This window comes from Haliotis rubra, unplaced genomic scaffold (assembly GCF_003918875.1).
Source record: "Haliotis rubra isolate DU_JTF1 unplaced genomic scaffold, ASM391887v1 Scf145, whole genome shotgun sequence".
Classification (NCBI taxonomy): Eukaryota; Metazoa; Mollusca; class Gastropoda; order Lepetellida; family Haliotidae; genus Haliotis; species Haliotis rubra.
The window spans coordinates 374,426-387,445 of record NW_025765392.1 but is presented as its reverse complement, the minus strand read 5'-3'; the positions used below and the strand labels follow the sequence as shown (position 1 = coordinate 387,445).

Here is a 13,020-nt window from a genome sequence, read left to right as displayed (position 1 = left end):
TCAACACAATGGCGAAAGGAAAGCTAGCCAGACGCAAGTCACAGCGTTTATCCCCTTTGTATAACAGGCTGGCTGGTGTATAAGAGCAAAAGGTCATAATACGGTCGCATCTGGGATTAGAACTCGCAATCAGCGGATCCTGGTACCAAGATACACTGTTCTGAAACGCTTAACCTTGCTCCAAGGCTGTACTGAAGGCTAAGCTCATGGATGTATAGTAATTCTAAATTTTAAACAGGCAAGTCTAGATAGGTACAGCCAGTCTATTAGAGGGTTATTTATATTTTTTTAGAAATTATCAGTTAAACTATTAATTATTACCTTTGAGACTTGTGCAAGTGTATGAAACGTGCATTGGAATTTGTGCCGTCTACCCTACAGGTATTAATGTATTATCAATCTCATACGTAATACAGTACGACGACATAATTTTGATGATCTGTGTCACATTGAACACAGTTCAGGTTTCAAAATCATAATTACTTGGTAAGTCCACTCACGCATTAGCAACACGTTGGCTAATGTTAAACCGTGGACATCAGAGTATAAATAGCATTCCATTCCACCAAGTATATTCAGTGTTCATCGTGTTTGACAAGCTTTTGTTAGTACATATCTGTGACGGTAGTTTCAATAGTAGAGTATGGCTGAAGTACACTGGTTAATACATGTGGAACTGGAAATATTACATCCCGTGTATATTTGAATAGGTACATCAGTGATAGAACAAGGAAATGAAACAGATGCACATTCTCAGATATACACATAACTATGATTTCATATTATCATGACATAAGTACATGGTAGATACAAGTATATATGTCCCTGGATGTGCTTCATAGTGGTTATTGTAACCCTGTATAATAGAATGGAAAAGATGAAAAGATGACAAGGACACAAATATGTTTATCTATGTAAATGAGTAAATATTTTGTATATGTATATTATAACACGGTGGCGTATATGTGGTCATGCACGTGAATTACCCACTCACTAGCCACACACTGTGTCCCGTGTCTGTAGTAGCCGTACCCACACGTGCATCGACTCATGATACAGTAGGCACCAAGCCCACATTCTCGACTCAAGCGGCACCGACCTTACAACCAAGTAAACTTCGTCTTCAACAGCTTCATTGTGTTTCTTTAGTTTCATATATTATGAACAATCGTGCATCTTCGGTATGTGTCATGTGTATATTGAACACTAAATAGAATTTTAGTTTTGAGTAATTCAACACCGTGTATCCCATGTTCATGCATGACATCTTTAACTTTACCTTTAAATTCATTCCAAGAAACATATATGACGCCAGTCAGATAATAGATTAGAAATAACAAGCACACTGTAAATCTCTTAGGCTGAGAAGGGTATTCACATTCTGATCCCGCTTGACAGCGATTGTTAAGGTTGTACTACAACACCCTCGAATTAAACGTCTTTAAAGTTATCTATCCTGGTACCTTAAACATTTAGCTCCCGTATTGCCAAGTAACAACATAAAATAAGACATGTTATCTACTTTTCATCAATTAGATGGAAGCAGTAATATGAACAATGCCCTGCTAGTAATGTCCCTATTGCTGCCAGTGGAAGCGTTGCAAAAGCAAATTAAAAAAGTCATAAAAGACGTTTGAGCATGCATTCAGTCTGGTTCATCATCTGCTGTATTGTTTCAGCTTCAGCTTTGCAACACAAAACAGGATGACTGCACCAACACGGGTATGACGACATTAGTGTGTTGACTTACCCGATGGCATCGTACTGGAAGGTGTTGTTGTTGGGGTTGGTGTTGGTGGAGACGGTGTTGTCGACGGTTGAGTGGTACTCGGCGTATCAGATGTTGATTTGGAAGGATCTGGTTCACTAGATGGAGATGCTCCCGAGGTTAACATTGACATTTGTGATGTAGTTTCTGAAGCCGCAGTCGTAGTCGTTGGGTTGACTTCAGTGGTATCCGCCGTCGTCCCTTGCAGCGTCATTACAGGCAGGTACACAACCTAGAAAACGTGGCGAGATGTAACAAGTCATGTTTCACTGTATCTTCTTCCACGATGTTGGAGAAAGGATTTGCCTACTAATGGAAATGTTTCACTCATTTATTTCGTGAAAGTGGAAAGATGTTTGACTAACCTTCCAGAAATATTCGAGATATATCAGAACGAGATATATATAACACGTTTCACACAGTAGAAAGTGGGTGGATCTATTGAAGAAGCAGAAAGTCCTCAGCAAATATAGGAAAACAACAAACATTTCCCATTCAAAGTTCAGTGCTTTATTTGAAAGAAATCAAAGTATACAGGAGAAGTAACTGATTTTTTCTTTTAATTATATATTTATTTTTCAAAGACATCCGAATCGATAATATAACCATATGACTAGGCAATCTAGTGATTAGCGACATGACCATCAAACTAGGTAAATGGGGTGCCAAGTCAGAGCGTCCAACCTGATCTGTTTATTCAACTCTTATGACAAGCATTGGTTGCAGAATTTGGTCTCTGATGGTAAGTTAAACGGTCCAGCAACTGCAAATTTAGATATGGTACTGTAGCCTCAACATCTGAACACTTTCAAAACAGTGTATGTATGCACTCCAACCACACGGAAGTAAATTAAAAGCATTTACAAAATCACAGGTTGAAAATAGTTCCTTAAAAAACTGAAACGGGCAAAATAATAAACATTTCATGTGTCGGATACGATTTAGCTCAGTTTCTGTATAGGTCGAAACTCTTAGTCAATGTCAGAAACACTCGGTGTCAATCTCCACAAAATAGTAATAAGGTTGAATAAATCACCATTTGGAAAACAGTATGCCACTCGAACACATTTCTATTTATGCACGGGTAGTCGTTCCAGTTTTGCAGAAATCAACCTAGATACCAAGCTACAGCGAGTTCCCTGTCTGTGATACAACAGAGGCACACTTCTTTTTGCAGAAATCAAATCACGAGTTTTCTGTTTGTGTCCTACTTTTTGTACAAAACAAACTGTTTTTGTCACTCTGAAGCTTTAGGCATAAGTTTAAATGTTAAGTATAAAACACATATGGCGGTCTCAGTTGTTTGTTTTCTTCATTTCAGTTATCTGTTGCGATTTAGAACATGAACTTGAAGGTGTTTCTGAAATTTTTACATTTGTTTTTGTTCCAAATGATCCTGTGCTTGTTCCAGTGAACAGTTGACTTGCCTTGCACGTGTTTGTGACAGGTGCCACTAATGGCACTGATACGGCCGCCATTTCGCAAACATTTTGTATCAATACCATCAGATGGTTATTCTTTGAGACATGCTTGTGATTTAGTTTGAATCTGCAATGGACTTTTCTTATGCATATGGAATTAAGTTGTATTCTTCGCTTCAATGTATTGATTGTATTGAATACTTCATTGGACAAGGTGGAAATGCAAAGAAGCTAATTTCATTAAAACACCATTATTTTAAATATATGACCGCAGGTACACATGTATTTTGATAGAAGAGACAAAACCCTTTCCACGTCCATAATACGAGGGTCGATCAAAAAGTACGTAGCCTAACTATATTCTCGATGTCCAGTGTTTGAAAAGCTTCCATTTTATTTTGAAGGAATCGTTAGCAAAGCCATATCCAAAATTTCACATGTGTGACAGTCTGGTGGTTAACCAGATATCAAAACACATTGGGGTATAATATTTCTAACAAAATTGCAGAAAATGAAAAACGATTTGTCTTTTGGTACCTCTTGGATAATGGTATGCCTTCAGATAATTTCATATAAAATATGTTCAGTATAGGATTGGGTGACTTCCGGTCATGATCAACAGTCAAAGATTTGGATTGCCTGATTTATATTTAGTCGGGGTCTATTTCTTAACGACACCCCCATTTTAATTTTTAAAAAACATTGTGTCCAGGTATTCAAGCTGGCACTGTTTTCAATATATTGTGAGCTGACACGTGTGTGACCATTCAGTATTTAGTTTGAACCCTTGGCATCATGTATGCATAAGTGAAAACATTAGAATAAGCTATGCCCTTATGATTACGTCATCTGAAAGGGGGATTGGTAGTGTCTCCAAAACAAGCTCTTTCAGTCAACATGAAAGGGAGAGTCACTTTAACAAGCGATTGTAATTTCAAATTGCTTTTTTAGGAACTTTAATATCTAAGTGTGATTCTAGGGGACTTCTATCAATCAAACACACAAAATATTTCTTGCATATTTTGTTTCCTGAAGTTTTTTATGCATTTATTGTAGATTTTGCGTTTTTTGAGGGTGTCAAGATAAAAGGTCAAACAAAATGGGAATCGTGAGACTGGAACATAGCAAAACCAAATTGCTTGAGCTTGACAGATAATATGTAGAAAAATAAAACATAAACAAAACTGAATTTGTATCGTTTTCTTGGTGATTCTACATACTTTTTGATCGCTCCTCGTAGAAGCGTCAAAACCCTTTCCACATTCATAAGAAATCTCTGCCAAAAGCAGAGTCGATTGTACCATCGTCACTATATCATGAGCAGATATTTGTTTCAGCAGTATTACAGCTGTATGATGTTGTTTATAACAAATCGAGTCTAAACCAGTCAATCGAGTGATTGTCACCATGTGATACGATGACAGAGCATGTGTTTACGAATCACGGATGATACCAGGTGTTCGCGAAAAAGTGAGCGGTGGCATCCGACATCAACATATGCTAAGTCTAGTCAAGTCTTCGCCTGAAATAATTCGGGAAGGAATGGTAAAATAGGGAATTGCATCGGACACCATTTTTGTCATTGATGCATCCAATTGGAAACTTTCCTCCACATGTCTACCATAAAGCTTCTTGAAAGCTGTAGTGAGGGGTTGAATGTGGTAACCTTGATCAAACCACTTCTGAGCATGAGTGGTATGGCGCTTTTTGAAATCCTGATAAAAAGAGCACGCTCGATTGTACCTCAAAAGTTGTGAAATTCTCAACACTAAAAGGCTGGAGCTGTTGGAATATTGCTCGACATGCAAGGGAAGTTGACTTTTGGAAAAGCGAAATCATCCCTTTTGTCAAGCAGCCATGTGGAGAGTTTTTTGTCAATTTGAATCTTTATGCATATATGTACATATGAAACAGTTGAGGCGGTCTCACTTGTCTCCTTAATTTCAAATTTAGGTGAGTAAATCAATTGGCTATTTGATGGTTATTGAATGATATTATATCATCGATGTACCGGAAGCTTAAGTTAAACTTCTTGGCCAAATTACCTTGTTTCGATTTTACCAACCCAAGCGGAAATTCCGATTCATATGAATAAAGAAAAGGATGCGCAAGGAGGGGAGCTCAATTGGTGCCCATGGGGATGCCCACTTCTTGGCGAAATGTTTTACCCCCAAATTTCACAATGATGTTATCAATGATAAAGTCCAGCATTTCACATATTGTTTTCTGGGTAAACTTCAAATGACATTTGCTTTCATTTTTCACAAGTTGTCCTTTGAAGATAGGTATGTATTTTTTCACCACATTTGTTTACAAATGCCCCATGGAGTAGGGAATACATTTTTTTACTAAGTTTGTCATCTGGAATATTGGTATACAATGTTGAAAAATCAAATGCTTTTGTTTGAGTGGGATTTTAGAAGTTGAGACGAACAATATTGAACACAACTTATGGATAACAACTTCTTTATTTCGAAATATTTCGAAATTGTTATCCATAAGGTTTGTTCAATCACAAATGTTTGGACAGAACAGAAATGAAAGCAAATCCTTTGAGTTTTTGAGAATCCACACGGTATTAAGTCCGCTTGTCTCAAAAACCTTCTGTGAATATCGAGAATGTCCTTCCTTGATAGTACAGTGAAACCGTGTATGCATAGCTGTTGTGCGCTCTGATTAGGTATTTACCACGCTATCTCCAGTATTGTAATGTACAAGACATATATAAATAAATGTCATGCCGTTTGTCTCCTGGGTTTGTTTACTGTTTCCTGCCGCCAGTATTCAAGATATACACTCGATGGTATGGAAATGATCGAATCTTAGCATGAAAAACCAGTGACTTACTCAAGTCCTGATCGGGGTCACACAGCCTGAACCCTTGACCCAGTAAATTGACCCTAACAGCAATCATGTACCCGTGAAGATTAGGGTTAGAATTGGTTTCCAGGAACCCTTGGATATCGTAAGAGGCGACAATTCTTGTCGTGTGAGGCAATCATCAGGATTGGTGGCCAGGTTGATGTATGTCATAGTGCCCCAATTGCTTACATGCTCATAATGTCAATCACTGGATTTTCAGATGACGATTTGATTACTTTCTGAATGTCTGCCTTCATACAACTAGAGTATTGCTGATCACAAAAAATCGGAAATCAGTACTTATCAATAACAGTGATTACGAAAGTCCCTAGAGACACTCAACATAGGAAATATTTCATATATTCCATAATATAGGTTCAATACCGTTTAGTTGACACTACATTTTAACATGAATCTTTCAAATATCATTATGATTCCTGCAAATTGCATTGTCTTCATCATGACTCAGATGATTGATTGTGGAACTGTATAAACTAACTGTCGGTCACAGGCTACATTTCCTTGTGCTGCGCCATAGTCGTGTCTGGCGGATGCTGATAACAGCAAATCCTGATATGACGTCAGAAGCCGGATGTTAGACCGAAGTGAATATTTCATTGTGCTGTAGCCTGAACTAAACAACTGACAAGCATATCTAGACCAAAACATCAAAACAGTTTATTCTTCCTCGTCGGTTCGACCTATAACTGACGCAACTTATCTCAACCAATATCCAGTTTAGTACTTGTTGTTGTGATTTTGAATGAAGGTATATATTACATGGTTTCCATGGCATCGAGGCATTCGGTGCAGTGCCAGTTTTAATATCATGTCAAATTTAAGAAGTTAATATATAAAAGGTGACTAAGCAAGAGAGACAAAAAGAGAGAGCAAAATGTTCTTTTAACCACGTGCTTTGCTAATGAATATCCTGCTACTTGATAACCTGATCGTGCTCTGAACATCACATAATGTGAAACAGAAGTAGTTCTGAGCAAATGCTATTCATGAAATACTGGTTTTGTGTTTTCGGATTAATAGAGTATTTCAAAATCAAATTTTGATGTTAATATAACCTATTGTTTCAGAAATACAGCGTTATTATATTCTTGTATTTCACTCCCGGTTCAATGTAAACTGTGGGCCTACAACTAATACAGCATGGACAACGCTGACCGGTTACAGTTTTACAAAACCATTTCCACATTCATAAGAAATCTCTGCTAAAAGAAGAATCTATTGTACAAACTGTGACCATATCATGAGCATATATTTATTTCAGCCGTGTTCAAAACCTGAACTCCCGCAGAAGTTAGCCACATTGCTGGGACTTTATGCAGGTCTCATTTTGAACTTCATGACACATCGTTGTCTCTTAATAAACTGCATCTTGATTCTGTATGTAGAGTAAACCCGCTCAGACCATACTGATGTAGGATACACGATACTTGTGACTGTGTGCCTACTGACAGGAAGCAGCCACTAGGCATGACATCACCAACATCGTTATAGCCACGTATTAAGAGCTGATACAGTGATTGAGAGCGGTTGTTAATCTTCTTCCACAACACCTTCGCGTTAAACGACAAGATAATTATCTATTCTGGTACTTTAAACATTTAGCTCCCGTATTGTCCAGTGTCAACATAATATTGGACATTTAATCTACCTTACATCACTTAGATGGAAGCAGTAATATGAACGATGCCGTGTTAGTTGTGTTCCTGTTGTTGCCAGTGGGAGTGTTGCAAAAGCACATTAAAAATGTCATAGATGACATTTGAGCATACATACATTCTGGTTCATCACCTATTGTTTCAGCTTCACAAAACACAAAACAGGATGACTGCACCAACAAGGGCATGACGACATTAGTGTGTTGACTTACCCGATGGCGTCGTACTGGAAGGTGTTGTTGTTGGAGGATCTGGTATGTTTAGAATCATTTGTCCAAAAATCGGCAGTTAATAAACAAAAGCAGTGCTTATCGTTTCCAATCTAGCATGACACAACACGGAAATATGGTATTTTAAAAGAACTATATGACTTTAGATTGCGAGGTGGTTTGCCTCAATTTATATCGAAATTTTCAAGTCACAAACAATTTGGCTGTGGATTGCGTTATGCCTTATAGCCCCTTCACACTTAAGGTGGAATGAGCCGGAATGCTGTCGGAATGAAAATTCCTGGAGATTTCTGGAAATTCGAACTGCATTCTAAAACTTCTTACTCCATTCCGAATGCACTCCAACTCTTCGTGCCAATTTTTGTAACATGCCCGAATGTTTTGAACATGTTCAAAACTTTCGAGGTTCATTCGAAGTGGAAAAAATTCGAACAGCATTTGAAGTGAATTCTAACTGCATTCTAAGTATTCTTACTGCATTCTAACTGCATTCTAAGTGTTCTGAACGTATTCGAGGGAGAATTGAAAAGGCAAGCCATTTCAAATCCTCCAAGAATATCCCGAATGCGCCTCGAATGTACTTCGAATGCTGGTGGAGTTTAGGTGGAATTTCCTTCAAACGTATCAGAATGTTTCTATTGCACCTGGAATACAGCTCGAATATACATCGATTACAGTCCCGAATGCTCGTCAAATGAACCACGACGTCATCAGAACACCGTCGAATCGCATAAAAAACGTTGCCACCAGTCACTGAAACTTCAGATATTATTCACACCTTTAAGCTGCGCAAGTTGTCGCCAGTCTCCTGGCACCACGTTGTGCTTCTCATCTTCTTCACCCACCATACCAGATGATCCGGCTGATTGTGTTCCTTGCCACGCGGAAGCTGTATATGATGCTGGGGCACCTATCACCTGAAGCCAGGAACCTCAATGTGATGGCTAGCTTCAAGCCTGGGGTAGCGCCTGTATTCCTGGTCCCACTCTCTGCACCAACTCATCAAACAGCGGCCCTTCACCCGGAGGAGAAGAATATTGATCAGGACTGAATTGGTGTAAATAAAAATTACCCATCTGCTTCAATTTGTTATCCAAATTCTGACGGATTGTATTCTTGGACAAATAGCTGAAAATATGAAGTGAGCGTGGGTTCTACCCTGGTTGATTCAGAATCAGTGTGCAACAAAGAAGTACCTTGTCTGTCGTGTTGTTTGGTGTCAAGATCAACGGTTTGCCAAAGTTCAAATGGTTCAACTGATGGATCGCATTTTATGGAGGATTATCATATTTCCTGTCGTGGCAAAACATGCTTTTTATTGAAAGCCAACTGCGATTTTGTTTTAAAAAAAACTAATAGATGGTGTTTAGAAAATGGACTCATGTTTTGTAAATTTAAAATTAACTAACGGCCTTCCCTTTTGTCAAAAAAATTAACCTAAGTTTATATGGTACCATTAATTTGTAAAGGAGCCGAGTTCTTATGTATTAATTTCGATCCAAATTTAAAGTTTCGGTCACATATCAAATATTTAAATATAAATGCCTGAAGGCACTTGATATATTAAAAGTTTATTCAAGCTGTGAGGAGGGGATAAGAAAACCCTCCTACAGCTGTACAGAACCCTAGTCTGTTTAAACTTGGTTATGGCTCCATCGGTAATGGTGGAGCTTATAAAAGCAATTTACAAGAAGACAAAGTCATCAATATCCCCCGCAATGGCAAGACACTCTTCGTGAATATGTCTAGGAGTTATGATTATGTCAAAATGTTTTGGTGTGTATATAGAAAATTGTAAGGAGAGTATTCAAAGGTTTTTAAAGTTCTGCTCCAGAAAGGAGCACTACCTACAATTTCAGTATAAGTCAAACTTGTTGCCATGGAAACGCAAAAATATTTTATTCAGAATATCAAAACTACCAAAAGGCACCAGTACACCACCAGACCAATCTATGTGCCAAGTTTACTGAAGAAGAAATTGTGAACGGTTTTAGAGTTCTGCTCCGGAAAAGAGCACAACCACCAATTTCAGTCTAAGTCAAACTTGTAGCCATGGAAATGCCACAAATATTATAATCAGAATTCCAAAACTACCAAAAGGCATCAGTACACAACCAGATGTATGTATGTGCCAAGTTTGGTGAAGAAAAATTGAACGGTTTTAGACTTCTGCTCCGGAATAGAGCACACCACCAATTTCAGGCTTAGTCAAACTTGTTGCCGTGGAAACGCCAAAAATATCTTATTCAGAATTCCAAAGTACACCACCAGATATATGTATGTGCCAAGTTTGGTGAAGGAACATTGAACGATTTTAGAGTTCTGCTCCGTAAAAGAGCACTACCACCAATTTCAGTCTAAGTCAAACTTGTAGCCATGGAAATGCCTAACATATATTATTCAGAATACCAAAACTACCAAAGGGCACCAGTACACCACTAGATCTATCCATGTGCCAAGTTTGGTGAAGAAATATTGAACGGGAGATAAAAATTATTACATTCAATGCAGTTTGTAAAGTTATGAACACAAACTTCGCTTATTAGAAGAGTCACTTGAAAATCCTAAACGTTTTTAGGAAGTAATGAAGAGTATAAAATCCAACTTTACAGAAAATACTATATTCCAAGTCATGAGTGGTACGACCACTTCAAAACTTTACTTAATATTTCAGACCCTGAGAAAGATAATGGTAACGTGTTCAGGCCTTTCTTTGATTTTATTATGAACAATGATGTTGAAGATGAAATTACAACTGATATTCTAGATGCACCAATTTCAGAGTTTGAAATAAGAGAAAGTATACGGAAGTTTTCTTGTATATCATTAATAAAAGACTCGTTTTCTGGGCTGATTCAAAAGATAAAATTCACGAATCACAAGCGGGCTTTAGAGAGGGCTACTCCACCACTGACAATATGTTCATTCTCCAAAGCCTTGTACAGCATTATATCTCACGTAAAGGTGGTAAATTTTATGTTCTATTTGTAGATTTTGCCAAGGCATTCGACTCGGTTGACAGGAACAAATTATGGAAGCTACTCACCCAGAACGGCTTAAGTAGCAAAATGGGAAAACTATTATGTAATATATATAACAATGTGAAAGCATGTGTGCGTAGCAATGGTGTTATGTCATCAACATTTGATTGCAATGTCGGTGTACCCAAGGCTGTATACTAAGCCGATTTCTGTTCATTTTCTTTATAAATGAGTTAGCGTCAGTTGTGTATCAAAATTGTACAGATGGTATTCAGTTGCACCCGGACATTGTTAAGGCATTTTTGTTATTGTTTGCTGATGATGTCATCATGTTCTCAAGTACAGTGAAGGGTCTACAAAAACAAATTACCTTGCTGGAAAACCATTGCCGTGAATTTAAGCTTAATGTAAATGCAAATAAAACAAAGGTTGTTGTCTTTAAGATGGCGTTAAATTGTCCAAATCAGAAAAATGGCTTTATAACGGAGACTACTTAGAAGTTGTTAAAGGATATAAATATCTAGGGGTCCATTTTGCCAATACGTTATCATGATATCATCATGGTAAATGTGCTGCTTTACAGGGACGAAAGGTTTTTATGGGCATTTACAGTAATTTAAAGAAATTGGGCAATGTTAATTTCAAAACATATTTCAAAATATTTGATACAAAAATTGAACTAATTTTGCTATATGGGGCAGAAGTTTGGGGGTTTTCTCGGTTGGAAGCATTGCAAAAGGTTCACTTGTGCGCGTGTAAAAAAGTCTTAGGAGTTAAATTAAATACCCCAAATGTGATGATCTGTGGTGAATGCGGTCGCTTCCCACTTTATCTAGAAGCACAGATAAAAGTTATCAAATACTGGGTAAAGCTCTTGAATATGCCTGCATCAAGATTTCCCAAGAAATGTTTTAACATGATGTATTTGTTTGACACCAACGGAAAATCAAATTGGGTAACGAATGCTAGAAATTTACTATATCATTGTAGTTTTAGTGATGTATTTTGGTCACAAAAGACCTGCCCCAAGTCATTTTATAATGCTTTATCGCAAAGATTAAAAGATATGTACATTCAGACCTGGAACTCATCTTTAATACAGTCGCCCAAATCCATACAGAGCAATACCTCCATGATATTAATCTTAGAAAATTCCACGTTTCATAATCCAGATTTAGAAGTTCTTCACATGATGTTATGATCGAGAAGGGCAGATATTATAATATCCCAAGAGAAAACAGATTGTGCAAATTTTGTAAACTAAATGTAATTGAAGATGAGTTCCACTTTTTGCTGGTATGTCCTTACTATACTGATTTAAGGACAAAATATCTAATACAGTATTACTATTCACATCCTACCATGTTTAAATTTAATTTGATAATGAACTCGGTATGTATATCCACCATGCTTTTGAACATAGAAAATAACGTTTGCAAACATTGTGATTGTATGCAATTATTGTTCTCATACTTTGTACTGTAGGCCTGTGTCCTCTTCAGTAATGGAATAAAGAGAGTTGATAACATTCATAATCAATGCCTAAGGCTTTGCCTTGTAGCCTTCAAAACATCACCGGCACGTGAAAGTCTGGGTTAGAATATTGATCTTCAGTAACCCATACTTGTAAGAGGCAACTAACGGGATCGGGTGGTCAGGCTCGTTGACTTGGTTGACACATGTCATCGGTTCCCAATTGCGCAGATTGATGCTCATGCTGTTAATCACTAGATTGTCTGGTCCAGACTCGATTATTTACAGACCGCCGACATATAGCAGGAATATTGCTAAAAAAATCACCTGTTTCTAGTGTGTATTTCTTGAGGATGACGAGCCGTCCCTAAACCTACGCCGCCCTATATAATCTTTACAGCATATTTCAAAATTACGTTCTACTAAATCGAACCCTGCAACATTTTAATAACGATCTCTACAATATCAAATCATCACTTAGTCCGCCACTTGGAACATAAATATTTAAATCTGATATTTCTGTAGCTTAAAACAACCTTGAAAATATAGTCCCAACTCAGCTTTTAGAAAGGCCAGTGGCGGACCTAGCTTTAATTAAACTAAGGAAAT

At 37.5% G+C, this 13,020-nt stretch overlaps 1 protein-coding gene across 12 annotated transcripts in view; it reads right to left on the bottom strand.

Annotated features, from left to right (window-relative positions):
- Positions 1–13,020, bottom strand: part of LOC124269479 (tyrosine-protein phosphatase 10D-like) — a 69,587-nt gene that overhangs the window by 51,722 nt on the left and 4,845 nt on the right. For 7 of the 12 annotated variants that reach the window (XM_046704480.1, XM_046704481.1, XM_046704482.1 and 4 more), the window contains exons 2-3: positions 1,751–2,000; positions 995–1,099 (exon numbers count right to left, since the gene is read on the bottom strand). In XM_046704480.1, the coding sequence (XP_046560436.1) occupies positions 995–1,099; positions 1,751–2,000 (355 nt within the window). The remainder of the gene's footprint in view (positions 1–994; positions 1,100–1,750; positions 2,001–13,020) is intronic. The other 5 variants (XM_046704483.1, XM_046704487.1, XM_046704490.1 and 2 more) reach the window with 1 other exon arrangement.